The sequence below is a fragment of the Dysidea avara genome, chromosome 9 (genome assembly GCF_963678975.1).
Source record: "Dysidea avara chromosome 9, odDysAvar1.4, whole genome shotgun sequence".
Classification (NCBI taxonomy): domain Eukaryota; kingdom Metazoa; phylum Porifera; class Demospongiae; order Dictyoceratida; family Dysideidae; genus Dysidea; species Dysidea avara.
In genome coordinates, this window is record NC_089280.1 from 31375699 (window position 1) to 31398166 (window position 22468).

Below are 22468 nucleotides of genomic sequence, written 5' to 3' on the forward strand. Positions count from 1 at the left end.
AGCATCAAAGCCATATGGCCAGCTTTGTGGCTTGCAATACAAAAAGAAGTGATATCTAATCCAAAACAGCCAAGCTGTAAAAAAAGAGTGCGGCCCCATAAAAGGCCAAGGTGAAAAAAGATGTGAATCCAAGGTGGCGGCTAAGAAATGGCTGTGATGGTAGGTTAATGGCAAAAATTTTAATTACGACAATTCAGGTGAATTTGCGTTGCCTCCTCCTACCTTGGCCTTTTTGGGGGCCGCACTCTTTTTTTACAGCTTGGCTGTTTTGGTTTAGATTGTAATAACAACTCACAAGTAGCTACAGTAAACAAAACTTTTAAGTAAAATCAGTTCCTTTAACGTGACTCCCCCCTAACTAGATCCATTGGAGGTGGAGTTCTGTCAAAGTGACCGGATGATGACCGAGCACCACGGATACATGCAATAGCAGAACGCAGCAAAGAAAAGGAAAGACAGTAACAGAGCCAGCCTAGAGTAACCGAGTAATTATCTCCCCACTTATTGGACAAAAGAGAAGCCAGACGTTTGTAAAAGATAGTAGCTTCATGAGCCAGACCTCCAGTAGCAGAAAAAACCAAGGGAGAGAATGAGGCATGTTTAACTTCTTGGATACGTTGGCCATAAGCACGCTGTTTGATGTTCTCATGCTTTTTATAGGCAACAGACAACTTATTTGAGGCAGCATAAGGATTGAAAACTCTGACATTGACAAAACATTTCTCTGATTGACCACCCCAAAAACCATTCATTGCAACATCCAGACGAGCGCCATCTTGAGTATTCGAAGTAGCGAGAGGGTACTCATTTGGATTTGAGACAGGTTGCAGTTCAGCTTCAACTATGACCTGAGAAAAAACTTCAGTCAATAGAGAAGCTGTAAGGTCCCTGATATCATTGTGTCTCAAAGTAGGAAGTCCACTCTTTGGACATGACAGCACGTGCTCAACGGAGAAGGAAGAACCACAAGCACAAAGGGAAGGAGTCCTAAGAGGAGACCACAATGCAAGCTTTTGTACAAGGCAAATCCGTACTCCTGCAGAGGAAGGGCAGTTAACCAACTAGAGGCCCTCTTAACTGAAGCAAAGTCAGTAGCAGACCGTAATGATGGCTCAAAATTCTCACGTAAAGACAAAGACAGAGCAGAATATCCCTCACCCTTTGACTTGCGAATCTGCTAATATAGACACTTGACACTAGTGCTTGGTGGTATTGAAATTTGAATACACAGCATTAGTAGCAGGGAATTATTGTGGTACGTATATCAGTGTATAGTTAGCTGTTATAGTGACTACTGCATCATTTCTTGGACCTAATATGAAGTTGTATGCATCTCAAAAACCAAAGAATTTAGGCAGGTGGGGTGTAGCTTGCTAAACCATCAACAGATTGAGTAATTAAACATCAAAGGCTGAGTTAAAAACAATCCTATATCAGTATTTCTCTATATACCAGTTAACAAAGACTGTCATGACATGATAACTGATTATGTTAATTTATCACGATAAACGGTATTACTGGTATATTGCTGAGCACTGCTTGACACATCATAATCCATACCGTAAACTCTGGTTATTAGGCACATACGGTTATTGAGCACATATTGCTTGTTAAGCGCATGCGAAGTACTTGCGCTATAAACACTTCCTGTTAAGTGCATATAGTTGAAATCGCTCCTGCAAGCTCGTACTATGTGAAATGGTAGCAAAATACCAATGGAACAAGCCAAAAGCGTCACAGAGTACTCGATACTTCGCCAGGCACATGTCTATAGTATGTTCACGTTGAGCTGAATCCTCAAAAGCATTTAATAACTCACAGATGCAATTGCTCACGATCTTGAAATTTGGCTCATTTGTAGTACTGCTTGACCCGCTAAAAATATTTCAAAATCTTTATGTTCAAATGTTTGACATAATATTTACAGCCAATCAAAATTTTCACAATACATTTCCTATGTGGAAGCCATACAAATACAGTGTCCATTACAGCCCTTTCCTGAACTTGTAATGGAGCTAAACCATACATGTCTGTTGTTGACACCTTTGCTGTTACCAATAATCATCTGGTTGGCTGAAATGTTTACTCTGTTGAGAAAACACCCACATTTAATTTTTAGCTGTTTTTCAGGATTCAGCTCAACGTGAACATACTATAGCAGATACCACTGCCTGTATTAACGATAGCTGCACTTGACTTTTCAGGACTGTTGTTTCCTTGACTGAAGTAAGCTATGAACACTAGTAACTAAATTACTAGAAAAATGTGGTGGGTACAAATAATACTCTCCTAGCAGAATCCAGTTACAACCACTTAAGTGCATGCGCTTAACAAGTGTAGTGTACTTCACAAATAATTCCTCCAAAAATTATAAGCACATGTGCTTAATAACCGGAGTCTATGGTATGTATACATTGGTACATACTGGCCTGCAAAATCAGGACACCTTGAGAACCGGCACATGATTAGTTGGTCCCAAGGTGTCCATAATACACTGGAACCTGTTAAAATTACGTAGACTGTCAGTTATCTGACCCTCACTTTTCCTTACCCTCGTTTATCCAAAATTGGAAATAACTGTTCTATTAGAGTATTTTGAGTACAAGTGTATCATACAGTGCGATAGTGCTGTATAGTAGGGACCACCAAAGTGTGGGCATGGCCCATTAAAAAAATCACCCAAAAAACCAGCCTCACATTTCTCGGACAATGATTAGGCAGTATTTAAAACTTAAGCCAAAAAGCATTCAGATCGACCCGAAATGCTTTCAACAAGTTGCTGTGGAATTTTAAAAAAAAAAGTTAACAAAATTTTCTAGTGACTGACTGACTGACTGACTGACTGACTGACTGACTGACTGACTGACTGACTGACTGACTGACTGACTGACTGACTGACTGACTGACTGACTGACTGACTGATTGACTAACTGACTGACTGACTGATGTCTTCAGACAAGCGTAATTCGACAACCAGTAAAGCTACGGGGTTGATTTTTTCACTGTTTGATGTTGCTTCGGCCGGAGAGGTGATGTCACTTCAGCCCAAGAGGTGCCTTTTGGCATACCACAGTATGTACAATGCATTCTTCATGGACGTACAAGCGTCCTCCTTTGTGTTCCATTCATCTTTGCTGACAGTGAAAAGTGTCAATTTGGCGGTAGCACATGATTGCTTCCCTTCGTAATGGAAATTGTCCATATTTTCGTAGTGGCTAGTGTGATTGCAGAGGTGCTTTTCAAACAGTTCTTGATTTGTAGTACTGTGTAATGGCTAACACCAAAGTGTAATGGATACTTACTTTTCAGATGATAATTGATATAACTGGGGCACGCAGCGCCATTTACTGTATTTCTTTTGGTGTGGTGTGTGTGGATTGCAGAGGTGCTTTTCGAACAGTTCTTGTTTTGTAATGTTGTGTAACAGGTTGAACATAGCTGACAACAAAGCGTAATGGATATTTCACTTTTCAGAATATAATTGATATAGGGGCCATTTCTTCTTTTGATGCGGTATGCGTGGGTTCACCAATCATAATCAAGGCACATGGTAGTGTGTCATGTGGCCAAGAAAGCCGGCGTGCCACACCGTGAGTATGTTTACAGGAAGAACCAAAATGCGGTTTTCACGCATACGTACATAGCTCCATGCTCCCTTCTTGAATTGGAATCATTTTTATACTGCAAACGCCCTCCACCTTCAGGACTCCACATACCAAATTTGCGCAAGATTGATTAACGCAATTGTGAAATATAAGCCTTCAAAATTCGACTTAATTTTATTTTTTTCCTTTTCTTTGTTTACGGGGCTTGGAGTGTGCTTAGATTATTCTTTTGGGACACTTTACAAAACCATTATAAAATGCAAATGTGTAGCTCAGTTGTCTTGAGCTTTGGTACACTTTAAGAATGTATTGCAGCACAATCACGTACCAAGTTTGGTGCAAATCTGATTAATATTCATAGAGCTATGGACAGTTATTTGTGCTAAAAGGGCTGACTTTTTGTCATGCTTACAGGGTAACCACTTATGGGAATAACTTAAAAATTGGTATGCATATAGGTTAACTATCATACCATAAATCAGGAAAATTTTGTCCTCAAAAAATTTTCGTCGTTGGTTGTATCGACAAAAATTAAAACAATGAATTATTTTTAACTATAATTTGCACATACAATTAGCTATTAATGTATAGTTATTCTGTAAATTTTCATCAATTATGTTAGTGCTGAAAATATGTTGGGTGTCGAAATTTTAATAGACAAAAATTTTCTACACCAAAAGTTTCCTGATCTACGGTAGCTCTAACCTTTTGTGGTTTAAAAGAAATTGCATTGACAGCTACAGGCAAAAACCAAACAGCTGTAAATCGCGGGGTAAAAATACTCTAATAGAACAGTCACCGCGGGGTAAAAAAGGTATGTAAAAATGTCCGGGGGGGGGGGGGGAAGTTACTGACCAGTGTTCAAACCAGGGACCACTGAACACCCAAATCCTTAACCACTGAGCCGCTGCTATCACGGCTGATCATCTCACTTTATTTCTACTTTATAAACAAAAATTCTAGCTAAAATCTACTCAATAGTCAAGTTCATAATTTCATAGATCTACCAATGGAAAATCTACAGGAGGTTGCAAAAAAAAGTTTACATTTTGTAATTGTAATTACGATGTGATTACTAAGTAATTACGCATGTTTGTACTGTAATTACATTTTGACCGTAATCCATAATTATGCAAAAGTGGTTTTTCACCAGCCATATTTACAAACATAAACTTCTTTTTGCAGCCTACTGTAGCTAGATTGTTCTAGAACATTCTACAAAAATTATGAAAGTATATAGCCGTATCGTGTGGCCAAGTACAGCCAGTGTGGGCGGGCAACATACTTGTTTTACGGAACCAGAAAATGCCATTTTCATGCATCCATTGCAGCCTTTTTACAAGTGAGACCTGGCCTTCGATATGCAACAGCTAATAATGAGGATGGAGCTCGTGTAGACGTTTATGCTTCAGGATTTTGGGGAGGTAAGCAAACATATGAAGGAATTTTTTGATGTCAAAGTTAAGGCTATTGCACATTCATATCGTCGTACCCAAGTATCCTCACCATTGCTTATCGATGTTTTGAACATGAGAAACAATGGAAGTATGAACAACGAAATTGGGTGGATGGGTTCTTTTATCCCACTTGTATTTTCAACATTAAGAGTAGTATGGGTCATGCTGCTCAGTGCTGTATTTTACAGAAGACTTGCTCTGCTTTTCTCTCTTCAGAAGGAGTGGTGTAATATAGTTCTGTGGTGGTGGCAAAGAGTGCTGGTAACCCTGGAAAAATCTAAATAAATAAGTTTTCATGTATCCGTAGCTCCATACTGCTTGAATGGTATAATTAACCATTTTTGCAGTGGAAACTTCCTCAGGGTAGGGCATCTCCCATTCCTAGTTTGAGTCAAATCTGCCCAGTTATGGTATATGCACCTTCAAAATTCATCTTATTTCAGTTCTTCATATAACCACGCAGTCTTTGATGATTCCTGTAGTAAAGGGAAAAAGTTAAAAGGAATTATCAAGGTCAACCATGGGCTGGCCTTGGAACTTGCAATTACAAAAAGTGATATCTGCACAAAAACAGCCAACACTACTGGAGATTTTGTCCATGAAAATCCAATGAAAAAAAAAATGTTCACCCTGTGAAAAGTGAAGTTTTCATTGGGTAGCACCAATGAAATTTTATTTTCATAGCATTTTCATAGGAAAATTTAATGAAAAACCAATGAAAAATTACCAATGAAAATTCCATGAAAAGCATTTTCACAGAGTTTTCAGTGGTAATTTGTCATTGGTTTTCATTAAATTTTCCTATGAAAATGCTATGAAAATAAAATTTTAGTGGGGCCACCCAATGAAAACTTCACTTTTCACAGTATGAACATTTTTCATGGACAAAATTTCCAGTAGTGCAAGCTGTAAAAAAAGGTGTGGCCTTAAAAAAAACCTGGGTGAAAAAGTTGTGAAATCAAAGGTGACGGCCAACAAATGGCTGCAGTGATGTTAATGCTAATAAGTTTAATAAGTAGGAACCATTGTACATCAATAAAAAGTACTGAAACAAGTTGGAGTAGTGTATGATATTAAATCACAGTAAAACGATAAGAAAAATTATATCCCTACTGTGCATTTCCATTATGGTATCTTGAGCACAGTAGGGATATAACACTTCTTATTGTTTTACTGTGATTTAATATCATGGACTATTCCAGCTTGTTTCAGTACTTTATAGTGATGTGCTATGGTCCCTATTCTAGTTGAAAATTCCATTTTTTTTGTGTACTTGTGCTCAATTGGAGTATTTCAACAGAGATAAATGTATGGGCTTCAGTTATCTAAACAATTCACTTATCTGATTTTGTTGTATCACATAAATTATGCACATTTATATGTAACAAGTACAATAGGGATCATAGCTATAAAAAGTAGTGAAACAAGGGAGGTCATGCAGATATGGACATTTAACCCCTAATTTAAATGTCCACTAGTAGCTATATCTGCAGGTGTAGATGACCTCCCTTGTTGCACAACATTTTTTATGTCTATGATCTCTAATTAAACTTATTCCTAATTTTTCCTTACACTTGCTTGTTACCATAATTGACTGGTGACCTAGCACATACCACATTAAAAGAAAGAAAAATGCCATACTATGTTTTCATGTGCTTCTATTACAAATCAATTACTGAAAAAATTATGCTATGTTTTCAGCTATATTCAGCCTGTTACACAGCATTACAAATGAAGAACGTTATGAGAAGTTCCTCTGCAATCAAATGTTATGAGATGTTCCTCAACTATGATTGCACTACTTCCTGAAAGCCAGGTGCTCATGCTGTTTCTAGCTAAACAGACAATTAATCCACCATGTATATCCCGTATAGTACAAAATATTCGATAGACAAAACTTTTGCGGTTTACCCTAAACTGATGTTTTGGTACTGTTGAGATTTTGGCACATTAGTCATATGGCATTGCTAAAGTACTTTAATCATCTTAATAGTCAGTCTGGGACTCCTCTTAACTCAGAGAGCTCCCTAAATCAGTCAATCGAAAGGCAATCAAAGCAGCTTATGAAGAAGTTATAAAAGTCCATTCAGCTGAGGGGAAAGATGCAAAACAGCGATCACCATATCTCAAGGCAACACCTGCACAGAAAGCACTAGTTGGAACACGGAGTGATGAATTCAATAAGATGTTTTGAAAAAGATTTTCTACCAGATGCATTGAAAGAAAGCACAGTTCGTGGCTGGAGAGATGAATATTTGTGCCTTTTGTGAGATAGAAAGCAAAAAGGAGAAGACATTGAGATCTCTGAGTTACCGTTAAAGAAAGTTGGTCGTCCTTTACTGCTCGGAGAAGATATAGACAGGCAAGTGCAAGCCTACTTGATGAAGCGTTTTGAAATTGGTGGTGTGGTGAATGGTGCGATAACTAGAGCAAGTGCTAGAGGTATCATAAGAATGACTAACCCTAAATTGCTATTGAGTAATGGCGGTCACATTGTGCTTACAAAGAAATGGGGCAAATATTTGCTGAAAAGGATGGGCTTTGTAAAGAGGAAGGCAAATTCTAAGGCCAGGGCAAAATTTAATGTAGATAACTTTGTGGAGGTGAAAACTAACTATTTAGCTGACATAAGTGCCATACAGTTTAGAAGAAGTACCACCATGCCTAGTTATTAACTGGGATCACAGTGGCCTCAAATATGTGCTAGTATCATCTTGGTCCAAAAAGTGCCAATAGCAGGTATTGAAGACAAAAGGCAGATTACTGCTGTCTTTGCAGCTACAATGGACAGAGATTTCCTTCCACCCCAACTGAATTATCAGGGAAAGACCACTGCCTGCTTGCCATCAACAAAGTTCCCTAGTAATTGGCATATCACATTTACTACTACACACTGGGCCAATGAATCAACTACTTTGGCTTACGTTGAGTAAATCATTTTGCCATACATCAAAAGGAAGCGAAGAGAGTGTAGTCTTCCCAATGAGCAACATGCCATATGCATCTTTGATGATTTTTAAGCTCAACTTACTGACGAAGTACTGAAGTTGTTGAATGACAACAATGTTGATTTTGTCTATGTCCCAGCCAATTGCACCAACTGTTTACAACCTCTAGATCTAAGTGTAAACAAACCAGTGAAGGATTTTCTTAAAGGAAAGTCGAGTTGTGGTATTCTGACAAATATTTGAGCAGGGAGATTCAACACCCATTAAGTTTCCTGTGTATTTAATGAAGCTACTAGGAGCACAATGGATGATGGATGTCCATTGTTACATACAGACCCATCCCAAGATCATTAAAAATGGATTCCAAGCGGCAGGAATAATTTGTGACTAATTATGACATTATATAGCAAAGTAATTCATAACTGTGTAATAACTGTATAATGATTGATGTAGTTACATACTTCTAGTGTAACATACTTACTGTTACATACTTCTTATATCTATATCAACATTCCTTGGCATACTTAAGTTTCATTCACCACATAATCAATAAAATAATGACTTAGAAAGTCTAATCTCTAGGAAAAAGGAATCATTTTTTGATCTACATGACACTGCAACAAATACTGCCTCAGTTGGTAGTGGACTTTAGTTGGGTCTTCATTAAAGGAAAGTGAAGTCATCATAGCAGTAGCAAGAACTCTGCAATCCATTGCCCCTTGTTGCTTTTGAACGGGGACCACCTGGATGTTGTTAGCACTTTTTAACAAAAACATAGCTTTAACAATTCTTCTTGATTCACAGTCCAGCTTATCAAAGGCAGTGTCATACACATTCACTTGGCCAGTCCAACACCACTTTGTTGACACCGTTATCCAGAGCCTTCTTTTTTGACAATGGATGACTTGAATTGTGTTGGCAGTGCAGCCAATTACAACTTTCTCTTGCATCAGGGTACTCTGAATGTGAAGTCCACCAATCAATGGGAATTGCTTTTTAATGCAGTACTGGGCCATTGATACATGTTTATTAGAAAGTTCTCCTGATTCTATTATCATTTTATCACTCACACACAGTACATGGCTATCATGAGTAATCCATATGGGATCACTCAATCAATTTTCTATACCTTCACTATCATTGTCATCTAAGATCTTCTCTATTACTACTGCTTCTGGCAGTGGTTTCATTTGTAATTCTTCAGCATTGTATGCTGTAGATGAGGACGACAAACTATTGTCCTGCTCATTAGCTTCAAGCTTTTTTTCTTGAACTTGGTACAGATTCAGGAGCTGGTATTGATAAGGACTTCTTGTCTTCACTTGGTATTGCTACAGAGCTCAGCTTCTCATCACCTTTGTACATCTGGCCATGCAAATAGTTTTCCACCTTGCTCAGTTCTTGCGAATTGATACTTGCAAGGAACCTCCATACCTCCTTGTGGCAGATCTCTTGAGTACTGGCGCATTCCAGTTATAATGCAACAAATAAGCCACCATGTTGTTAAAAAATAAAATTAAAAAAGCATAGGTAGAAATATAGCATGGAACGTGACCTACCACCGCTGAACAGTCAAGCACAGACACAGCATATCTGTCACTTGGATTTCCCTCCTCTCTTTCACAGATCAGCACTTCCCCGATTACAGGTGTCCATATACATATTCTGGTAGATATGAAACCCCCTCACATAACTGGCAGTTTCATATGTTGTGTGATGAAGTGCCATTATCCATGAGGTCACCCACTTGCACGCACTAAAATAAACTGATCACGTGTGGAAACATTCACCCACTTGTATATAAATGCCCCTAGATTTTGGAAGTAAGCGCTTATAGTTTTTGATCAATAAGTGCCATGATGTTTTTATGCGTGTCATCAAGCAACCGCAAAGGTTTTTCCGCAAATACCCAATACTTGATCTATCCGCAAAAGTTTTGTCCCTTGAGTATTTTGTACTATATGTATATTCTATTGTTATAATTTTGCCATTATTTAATGTATTTGTAATTCATGAATTGTTTTGTAATCACCTTCCTATGCTACTGCTAAGGAAGTGTAATTCAAACAAACTACTTTAACCACAAATTACACACACAGAAGTATCTTGTCAATTGTTTTATAGTTTGCCTATCGTGTTTTCTGACACAAATTGTCAAGAGAAAGCCTCGAGGCTACCCTTCAGTTACGTTCACATAAGTATGGGACATACCCCTTACACCTCAAAGAATCTTGTTATTATTGGTAGCGTACAAAGGTGGATATGCCTTTTTAAAGTTGTTTTTCATTCGTATAACCCATTGTACAATGACAGGCATTCATAACTAGAGATGGACCGATACCACTTTTTACCATTACTTCTGATACAAGTATTTGTACTGAAATTATCTGCCAATACCGATTCCGATACCGATACTAGCCTAGACAAGTTTATTATAGAAATTTTACTGTTGTGATACATAGCTAGCTATTAAAATATCACGGTAATTGTTCAGTTTGATTGATCTCAGTTCAATCAAGTTTCAAAATATTCATTGTCTAAACATGATAAACATCATTATGGATTACTAATTTCCTGATTTGAGGTAGTTTTCTTGTAAGTTTATTGATTATGTAATTAATTGTGTGGGAGGCCGATAATTCTACGATGTTTTTTACAGTTTTGCAACCAAACTTTTTCATGAAAAACCAAGCCAAATAGTCATAAACTTATTCTTTGTGAAACAACTGCACTGTCATTTAATTACAAAGGATTCACATGCTCTAATATATTAGAATACACATGGAGCAATTGTAGCAATGCTTGGAAAAGAGTAACAAAGGCTTTTTTCACTACTTTACTAGCCCAACTAAGTTATTTGCTACTGGAAACTTCGCTAGAGATGGTTTAATAAAAGTGGTGAGTATTTACTGGTGGTATCTGTACCTCGTATTACCAATACCAATCCGATCCGATACCACTGGTATTGGCATCAATACTGATACTGGTATTGGCATCAATACTGATACTGGTATTGGTATTAGTCCACTTTTATTCATAATGTCTTCAGCAATTCGCTTCACTTATATTTCAAACTGGCATAAATCAACTGCTTTAAACTAATGCTTACTTGTCTACAATGGAAGCTTAATACAGGAACTATATGGCTTTCATTTCTCATGCACAGGCTGCTTTTAGCTTACAAAGTTTTGCCCATGTGTGTGCAGAAAAACAAACAAATTTACAAACTTACACACACATGTTTTGTTAAAGGACAACTCAGTAAACCAGGTGCGTGCCCAGTCGGGTTTGTGGCAGGGGCGGTGGAGAAGGGGAGTAAGGGGGCTGTAGCCCCTATGAAAAAATTATGGGGGCTAACTAAAATTATCTGTAGCTGTGATGGAGAGCCTAGCTCAATAGCATCAATAATTCAAGATACTCTAATAGAGCAGTCAAGATCGAGATACTCTAATAAGCAGTCACAGTATTCTCAGTATAGCAAGCTACATGTGTATAGTTATAAAGAGGGAGATATAGTCTAGTTGGTGTAGGGCAACTATTGCCAGCAGGTAGTGACCCTTTTTTTTTTTTTGTCTTCGACTTACAACTAGGTCATGGCATCACCAACCTAGACCCATGTCTCTGCTGCCTCTGTTTGTGGGTATGTGCCTGGTTTAATATGTAACAGGCTTATTGTCTATTTGTAGATAGTAGTAATACTTTGTTTAATTTTATATACAGGTCCTCCCATTATCACAACTCACCCCAAGGATCAGTTGACAACTGCTAACATGAGTGTTACTTTGAATTGTGAGGGAACTAGTAGAGGATCAATTACATATCAATGGGAGAATTGGAATGCTACTGAAGAAGACTGGAATGCCATTGACAACAGTAATAAGAGTAAACTTGTGAGGAACATACAAGAGTCACAGCAATTTAGATGTATAGTATCTAATGAAGTTAATGAAACAGTGTCAAATGTCTCAACTGTTTCTGTTTTGAGTAAGTTAAACAACTTGTATGATTTTAATGGTATACATGGCATCATGTATTAGAAATCACTACTCATCCTCAAAACACAGTAGTAACACTTCGTTCATCAGTCAATTTAACATGTATATCATCAGTATCATCTAATGTGACATTCTCGTGGACTTATGGTCGTAGAAATAATCTTACAAAACAATCAACATCAATTGGTGACACTAGTATACTAACACTTAAGAAAGTGAGGAGAAATGAAGCTGGTAGATATCGGTGTACTGTGAAGAGTGGATCATTATCAGTGACGTCTAGTGCTGCTTTTCTGACTGTAATTGGTGCGTATTGTACGTTATGTGCTATTGCAAATATGTTGCATTGTATTAATTTTGTTATTGTATTCCTCATCTTGCCAACCATACCCATACACTGTGCCACTTATTGTTGCCTACTACCATTTTTTAGATGCCTTGGATTGTACACGGTTTAACTAAACACATCCACCACAATGAAAACCAACTAATACAATAAGTTGATGCTCTGCTATACCTCTAAAAGCCATCATGTAAAATTTAGATTATGCAAATGCTTAATGATTTAATGATTTAATGGTAGTGGGTAACTGCATCAGCTCTAAGAACTGATTTTTAGCAGTGCTCAATCTACAAAAACGTACAATGTTAGCTAGCTATATGCAACAACAAAACAAAGCAAAGTACAAGAACAAGACAAAAAAAGCAAAAACAAACAAACAAAAGCAAATTTAAAAAGTGATACACAATGTGCTAGGCTGTTATTAATTACTTTTTATTATGTACTATATCAATTGGTTATTTGTAATTACATACATGTTTTTAAACAATTAGCCACTTTAAATCATAAACAGTATCTTTTCAATAAGTTCATAGTTTGTCTTTCCTGTTGCATATGAAAGACACAAGTTTTGAGTCCACCTTTTATCTTTCAATGTGTATGATATTGAGAGATGGATACACCCCTTTTTACTCGAAGGGATCTTTTCTTTCTTATAACTTGGCTGTCTTTTGCTCACATGCATGTGTACACACATGTGATTTTCCCAAAACAAATACAGTGAACTAGGTATACTTTTAGCCAGCTTTTTGAGGAACTTCTGGTTAAATGAAAAACACTCCAAAGCATGAGTGCATTGGCACTGATCACAACGCTGTTAAAGGTTATTTGCTGTTCAATTTACTTAAAAGTATTTACATATATATTACAATAATCTAAGTACTCTGTCATTCAATTGTGGTTGCATTGGTTTTGGGACAACAAAATCTTTGATCACTATAATAGAACCATGCTCTTTCCTAATTGGGGCAAGTTTGAGAACGTTGCATTGCATTTAGCTGCACTGTACATCAGGGTTCTGCCCACACTGGTTGGCAGTGGTTCAAAGCAACTGGCACCTTTAAAATCTGACCAGTACCCTCTTAAACTTGACCAGTACCCTCTTAACTCTGACCAGTACAATTCTTACGTATTTCACTGATGCATATTTAATATGTTCTAATAAAACACACAGCAATTCAGTTCAGGTTAACTTTAGGCCACCACTCAGGAATTCCTGGGCAGAACCTGCTGTACATGTAGAAAGTACATAGAGTGAGCCGTTACTCCATGGAAATTGAATATTGTGTAAGATCGAGGTACTCTGATAGAGCAGTCAATATATTCTAATAAACATTTATCTGATCATATGATTATGTCTCATTTTGCTTTAAATAAACACACACACACACACACCACACACACACACACACACACACACACACACACACACACACACACACACACACACACACACACACACACACACACACACACACACACACACACACACACACACACACACACACAAACCATCAAACAGTCTTAACATTTGATTGTCAAAGGTGTAGATTTAAATGAAACAATCATCAAAATGCCTTCAGATTCAATTGCAAGGAGTCTGTAAATGTGACTGAATTTTTAGAAAACGTTCCAAATTGCACATTAGAAGTTTCGAGAAATGGTTTTAAAGAATTCAATTTGCCAAGAACAGCGAGCACGCGTATGAAATTTACTCAAGATTACCTTTCAGACCACTTCTAGTACTTGTAGCTGCTTGTAGAGTTTCCTGCCAAATAAGATAGAAAATCTGAGCGGTTGGATGAGTGAAATAGTACCACGAGTGCTCACAAAGGGGTGGAGGGTGAGGGGTAGTGGGGTGGGAAATAGATATACTTCAAAATGGATGCAGACCATGATTGGAGTCCAGACACAAGATTACAGTGCGGTGCTGACTTCTTAGTGGCTGGTATGCAGCAAAATCAACAGAAAAATCATTTAACAACGTTATCAGGCCAACCACCAGTAAATCACTGATTCTTGCCAAGCCAGTTCCTTCACAACGAGCTCTTCACACCACTCAGAAAAGATGTCTGTTAAAACCAGCCTTGAGTAGTTTGAGTAGTACTGAGGGTCAAAACTAGCAGTATGATAGTATAGCTTTCCACTGGTGGTGTTAGTTTGACTTTGCCTGATATGTCATTTGGAATGATTTTGTGAAATCTGGTCACAAATTGAGATATCCAGTTACATTTTATTAGAATTTTTATGTCAATGGTATAACCAGAAATGCTTACCATACAAAACAGCGAGATCGAGACACCCTGTAGAGTAGTCACTGCATTAATCAAATACTAATCTACTCTAAAACAGTCAAGCTGTGAAAAATGGTGCAAAATCCAGGGTGAAAAAAGATAGGTGAATGTGGCCAAAAATAGTTGTTACAAAGCTGAACTCTCTACAGGGCGATTTGTTTGTAGTTGAACTCTCTACAGGGTGACTTGTAACACCAATGAACTCTCTATAAGGTGACTTTTTGTAGCGAAACTCTACAGGGTGACTTAGTTGTAGCTGAAGTCTCTACTGGATGATGTGTTTGTATGTAGCTGAACTCTGTACAGGGTGACTATGCAGCTGAGCTTTCTACAGGGTAAATTATTTTTCAGCAGGGGGGCCATGGCCCCCTGGCCCCCTCTTAGAATTGCCTATGCCTGTAACCTAGCTTGTAGCACAGCTAAATTCTCTAGAAGGTGACTTTCTTGTAGCTAGCTGAACTCTCTATGTGGTGACATGTAACATAACTGAACTCTGTACAGGTGAAGTACAGTGGAACCTGTGTTAGTGGCTACCTGTATTGAAAATTACATTTCTGCTTCTGTTTAAGGGATCATCCATACTTTTCAGCATTTTCACAAGTGTACTGAGAGTATTCTTTTTACTTATCCCTTTCCTCCTGCATAATATAAAAACGTTGATGCGATAGCTTTTGTATAGTCAGTGTTAATTTCTTCAATACATCTGCCTGATAATCCTCTGATTTGTAAGAATGTAGGCATTGAAAGAATGCTGATTTAATATATAGCTTTGTGTACGCTACCTGTCTGTGTAGTCAACTCCTAAAGTATAGTCATCAGAGCCCAACTGCAACTCAGCTCAAACATTTTAGCTAAACACTAGTACTAAATTATTGTGAATTATTTCTGTAGGGAGACTTTTTCGTAGCTAAATTCTCTACAGGGTGACTTGTGGTGCAAAACTGAACTCTACATGGTGACTTGTTTATAGCTCAACCCTCTACATGGGAATTATTTGTAGCTGAACTCTCAAAAGGGGGTAATTCCATGTCAAATCAACAAAGGATTTAAGGTCACCTTTTGGATTTTGATGAAACTTGCTGTGTTTGTAGTACTTATGGTGTTTATCACTCATACAAATGTTTAGCCCCATACACCACATGGTTTCATTGTGACATGCAGTAGAATTTTAAGAGTATTATTGCTGTGAGAGAGTATACACTTCCAATAATGACTCCCATGTTAACACTATGAAGGTACTTTATGTGGTGCTACTAAGACCAACATTTGAAAAAAGGGCGCAGGTGAATTTACCCCCTTCCTTTAGCATACTTGCAAAAGTATCATCAAAAGTAATGGTTGATCCTAACGTACACTGTAATTCATATTTCTTTAGTTGCCGTCTTTTCAAAAGTACCTTGTTTATTAGGTCAAATCTCACCACAGTGCACTTACGTACATACATAGGCCTATTCGGTATTTGAGTTACACATGATTGTGCTAGCACAATGTAGTATACAGAATTTAAACAAGATTAATGTTATAGCAATACGTCACGTGCTGCACATTACAATACCTTGGTGAACACTATTTAGAACTAAACACATGTGTATACTCACACTCACATTTCAGTTTAGGGGAAGGTAGTAGTTGTTTTCTGCTGTTCTCTCTTCCTCATCATGCCACGAAAGAGATCTCACGCTGGCACCTTGGATGGCGATGAAGTTAGCCGGGGCAAGCAACGACGTGTAGACAATCCGCCTTCTATACCCGATTCACAGCCTTGTACTAGAAAGAAGACACAAAGTGGGGCTCCTTCGTCAACCACACGGTCCTCTACTCGTTCCTCTACCTGGTCTTCAACACATAGCACCACTCGTTCCTCTACCCGGTCTTGAACACGAAACACTGGTTCAACTGGCATGGAGTCACCTTTGACCCAGAAGTTCCAGTCAACCCTACCCACCTGCTTCCACCAGTCAACCCTTGACTACAGCCGACATTCCCGTCATTGTCCAAGCTGTTATAAGTGCTCCACCGAACAGTTCGACTGGCAGTTCACTACCAGGCCCAACCACCAACCCAGGGTCTATGTCTGCCAACCGTGCTCCTTGTAAGTTCTTTCAGTTAGCTGTCCTGTTCTTATGTGCCTTAGTTTAATTATGAATTTATGAATATATTAGCATATAACAGCATTGTGTATGTGTTCATGTTTGATATTTATAGAGTGCGGTGTGAATACTTGATTGAGTGTGTACTGTATAAATAAGGCATGCATAGTGTTGTGCAACACTTGTTGTGTGAGGCATCAGCTTGTACTTATGTGACAGTGCGTTTGGATATGCAAGCATCTAATCTGTGTACCATTCTGTCTATTACATGTATCATGTATATACTTCCTTTTGTATGCATTGTGCCTTGCATATTATAGTGTTTTTTGCATTGTGCATATCTGGTGCACATGTATCATTTTCTTTTTTTACTATTTTTCCTCCTAATCCTGCCACACAGCTTTGGGCCAACTCCCTCCATCATCACAGATTGACCACATAGCTGAGATCTATGTCGGTGTACATCCTAGCACTGGCACTAGTGGTGGTCATGCAGTTCCAGTGTCTGCTACCACCAACTTACATCCACAGTTGGCTGATTCATCAGCACCTTTCTCTAACACCAGCAGTCATCCAGCTCCAATGGTTGTTACCATCAATTCATATCCTCATAGCTCATCCACCAATTCACCAACACCTTCTTGTCCTATAAACAAATATTTTGTTTTTATCGGTCTCAGCCTCCCACCCATTGCAAAGAAACTCTTTGAAAGAATAGAGGCGGGCGGTTTTATCGAGATGGCCGAATTGCTACCAGGAAACCTCAACCTTTTCACCACCACAGATGCAGACCAATAAATCTCCAAGATTAAATGTCGTGTGGTTACCAACATAGTGGAATGGCTTCAGTACGCATGTAGCAATAGTGTCTTACAAGCAGCCAGACTGAGTTTCTGATCTCTTGGGCTACCAAAACCTTATCATACAGGCTTCTCAAGACTATGAGGGTGACTTCTGGCTGGGCTATGATTGCCGCTTTAGGCAACAAGTAGCAGCATTCCCTTCTACAAATTGGGCCGGGACAGATTCTTCCTTATGGAACCAATTTTTCTCTGGCCGAGCTCATACCATCGCTGCAGTCATTGCTTAGTCATGGTCATCCATCTTCAGCCTGCTCACTGTTGCATAATACAAATCAACACTCTAACCAAGGACAATTTTCATCTCGTTAATCAGCTTTCCCTTCCAGACAATCGGCTTTTCAGCAAAGCTCATCATCCGGTCAACTGTACAATCATCCTGTATGTTTTAGCTATAATCAGTCTCCAGATCCAGGCTGTCAGTTCCTTAACTGCCGTTATGACCATATTTGCTACTGGTGTTGTTTCAATCCTTCAATTACAAATAAATTCCACAAGGCTTTCTATTGCCCTAACCAGTCTCAACAAGGGATAAGGCCTCTGTTCCCTAGCTCTATAGTCAACATGCTTATACTCTAGTCAGTATGGTTCTTACCATTGATCCTTGTGGTTACACTTGCTGTCTTTATTGAACTCTGACTATTGTTACATGCATATATAAAATTTATTGTAGTGAGTACTTGAGTTGTCATTGCTTGTTTATCAATTGCATTTGTACACATGTACATGTGCCATTGGTTTATGGGTAGCTGTGCATTTCTTGTAGTGATTACTTGAGTTGTTACTGTTTGTCGATTGCATTTATACAATTTATATGTATCAATGGTTTGTGGGTAGCTGTTCACACCACACCACCCCCCTCCACCCAGTTCTATATACGTAGATTCTAGGGCTGCACCGATTCTAGTATCAGTATCGGTATCGGGCCGATACTGCTGTTTTCATGAAGTATCAGAATCAGCCATTATATTGTTGCAGATACCAATTCTTATCACATGCAAGAATAAAATAAGTATTAACGTTTGTTTGTACTTGCTTATTTTACTAGCATAGTGGACGCCTAAAAGCATCAAGTATAACACTAATAACTACCATCAAAATTACTGATCTATGCTGAAACCTACGTGTGAAAACGTTTTACTGAGAAAAAGATCGATATACCCTAATAGAACAGTCAATAACTCTAATAGAGCAATCAGGTAGCTATAAGTGACTGTTTCAGTATTAGAATGTTTTGTGTTTTTGTAAGCACCATTATGATATTATCTACACTTCTCCAGAAGAATACTGGAATATCCACTGGTTTACATTTCAGTGACTTCCTTCTTTGTAAATCTTGATTGGCTACTTCATTATAAACATGAACCATACTGAAAACACGTACAAGAATACCATGAAATGCACTATATAATAAATGTGTGTGCTATGATTTTAGCTACTTTAAGGTACTTGGTATCGGTACTTGTACTTGCAGATACTTTCCAGCTGAGTACTTGGTATTTGAAGTATCGGTAAAAAGTGGAATCGGTGCAGCTCTGGTAGATTCCTATATTTGTAATTGCATAGTAGTGCATCTTCCTTATAGTGCATTATCTAGCTACATGAACCACCTACGTAATGATTCACCTCCTATTGTTTGTTTAGTTGTGGATCATCTGCTACCAATGCAGGAGAGAAGACCTATTGCCATCAACTCAGTTCCTTCCTACCTTGACTGGCTCCAGAATTGGAACAAACACATGGAAGAAGCAATTACCACAGTCCTATTCCCTCTCCATGCTTGTCAGATTCATACACCTCTTGTTGTCCGCAACTGGTCTAGAGCTTTATAGTCCTACTCAATATAACTTCTATCAGAGTTCTTCCTCTCTGGTATCTCGTATGGCTTTCGTATTGGATTCAATAAGCCTCCTTCTCTGAAAATTTCTCATAAAAATCTTAAAGGGGCTCTTCTTTACCCATCAGTGGTAGATGAATATCTCCAGGGGGAGGTTGACACTAACAGACAGAGTCGCAGACCCTTTACTACAATCTCTACTCATAACCTCCAGATCAGCCACTTTGGAGTAATTCCCAAGCGCAACCAACCAGACAAATGACAATTGATTTTTGATCTGTCCTACCCTGCTTCACACAGTGTTAATGATGGCATCCCTTGTTCCTTATGCAGCTTGAAGTATGTCACAATTGATGATGCTATTAATCAAATCATTGACACTGGTCCAAATGCTCTTCTTGCTAAAGTAGATATCAAGCATGCCTTTCATCTACTCCCTATCCACCCTGCTGATCGCCATCCTTGCAATGAAATGGAAGCAGTCTATTTATGTTGACACTTGTTTCCCCTTTGGGCTTAGATCTGCTCCAAAACTTTTCAACATCTTAGCCGACCTGCTTTTGTGGATCTCACAATAGCGTGGGGTAGCATTTGTAATGCATTATTTAGATGACTTCCTCTTAATTGGTCCTGCCAGTGCACCCATCTGTCAACGTAACCTGAACATCTTTACACAAGCATGTGCAGACATTGCTAGCAGCAGAGAAGGCCGAGGGCCCCTCCACACAGCTGACCTTTCTAGGCATTCTCCTAGATACCAATCGCATGGAGATCCGCCTTCCTAATGACAAACTCCAACGTCTTCGTACAGAGTTGGCATCTTGGTTGCAGAAAAAATCGGCTACCAAACGAGAAATCTTATCTTTGGTAGGTCTATTGCAACATGCCACCAAAATAGTGAGGAGTGGTAGAACATTTGTAGCCGGTCAACTGCTAAAGTAAAGAAACTGAAATATTTTATTATTATTATTATTATTATTATTAGTGCTTTACAGTGACCAGCACTGAAGGTCTAACAGCAACATGTGCTGCAGCCTTAGGATTACCTAACCTACAAGGACTTAGACCTAGTGACTTGACTTACTGACTGAATAAGGTGTAACAGAAAAGGGGCCAAAGTAAGGAAAAAAAATCCCTCCAACCCCAGGATTTGAACTGCAGGTCACCCAATGTCTAGTCGGGGCCACACTCAGTCTTCCTCCAGGAGGGATGGATTTTCTTCCTTAAAATTAAAGTATTTATTATTAGTGCTTTACAGTGACCAGCACTGAAGAGCACTAACACAGTCTAACACAGTCTCTTCGCTCAGATCTTTATTGGTGGAATACATTTATTGTTAATTGGAATGGGCTGTGCATCCTGATCATACTAATCATGTTAACGTTCGTGTTTTCACCTGTGCATCTGGTTCCTGGGATTGTGGTGCCCAGTGGGAAAGGTGCTGGTTTCAATGGCAATGGCCATTAGCATAGCATCCCATTGGAATCATGGCTAAAGAACTAGTGCCAATTGTTATTAGTTGTGCAGTGTGGGGCCCATACTTTGCTCATAAAACAGTTCTTTTTCTCTGTGATAACATCAGTGTGGTTACTGTTGTTGCAAAGGGTTACTCTAGGAACAAAACAGTTATGCATCTCCTTAGGTCTTTATGGTTTTTTGCAGCCACTTTTGACATCAATATTGTGTCACAACATATTCTTGGTGTAATTAATATTCCAGCAGACATGTTATCCAGGAGTAATTTAACACAGATTTCTTTTCTCAACCACAGGCAAATTTCCTTCCGACTCCATTACCACCTCCACTCCTGTACATCGTGTCTCCACAGAAGCCAGATTAGACCTCCCACTCCTTCAGAAGATGGTTCACCAAGGTATCTCCCCAGCCACCCACGCTACCTACTCCTGTGGCCAACAATGTTACCTGACATTCTGTAACAGCATTCATTAACACCCTCCTATTGTTTGTAATTATCTACCCTCCTATTGTTTGTAATTCACTTAGCAACTTTAGGCCTGTCATATACCGCAATTAAAGTATATCTCTCAGCCGTTCGTAACTTGTATACTGCAGCGGGGCATTATTCGCTTTATTATCAACAATTTATACCACGTCTCCAGCAGGTTCTTAAAGGAATTCAAAAGACACAGGTTACTTTTAAGTCACCACGCATCAGGTTGCCAATAACTTTGATCATCTTGTCTGACATGCTTACTGTCTTGCAACATCAGCCTACATCTCATAATAACCTCATGATCTGGGCAGCATCCTGCTTAGCTTTCTTTGGGTTTTTGCACAGTAGTGAGCTAACTGTCCCATCTCAGGATACTTACGATCTTTCCATCCACCTTTCAGTGAATGATGTGGTGGTAGATAACAGGTCATCACCAACCATGATCCAAGTAGCTATTAAACAGAGTAAGACTGTCAGGGAGTTAAGCTTTTCTTGGGAAAGACTGATGCTTCCGTTTGCCCAGTTACCACTCTTCTGCCCTACATGTCATTGCGAGGCAACACTCCAGGAACTTTGTTTATTCTTGAAGATGGACAATATTTAACTCGGTCACTTTTTGGCAATTTCCTAGACAATTTGTTAGATGTACTTCACCTGAAAAAGGAACACTTTAACACTCATAGTTTTCGAACTGGTGCAGCATCCTCCGCAAGAGCCGCCAATATACTTGATCACCAGATTCAAATGCTTGGGAGGAGTAACGCGTACAAATTATACATTAGGACCCCTCCAACAGATCTTGCTAATTTGTTGAAAGTGTTAGCAGCTGGCTCTCAGTGACATTTATTTACCTCTACTTCAAATTAAATTTTATAATTTGTATAATGAGTTATTAGGCATATTTGTTTTCAATACTATATGCTATATACTTGGGGATCTGCTTGTACGTTGTATACTCTCATAACTATTACTTGTCAATCAACAATTAGCTAATAAGTACTCACCCAAGTTAAACCTGTACGAGAATTTGTTGTATTTTTTGAGAATTTGTGTTATTATTTCTCTTCATTCCTTGGGTGGAAAGGTTC

General features: G+C 38.6%; 1 protein-coding gene across 1 annotated transcript in view; it reads left to right on the plus strand.

Annotated features, from left to right (window-relative positions):
* Positions 1 to 22468, plus strand: part of LOC136267013 (receptor-type tyrosine-protein phosphatase delta-like) — a 91958-nt gene that overhangs the window by 28942 nt on the left and 40548 nt on the right. Inside the window, exons 3-4 of the mRNA XM_066062063.1 lie at positions 11731 to 11994; positions 12048 to 12311. Of these exons, the coding sequence (XP_065918135.1) occupies positions 11731 to 11994; positions 12048 to 12311 (528 nt within the window). The remainder of the gene's footprint in view (positions 1 to 11730; positions 11995 to 12047; positions 12312 to 22468) is intronic.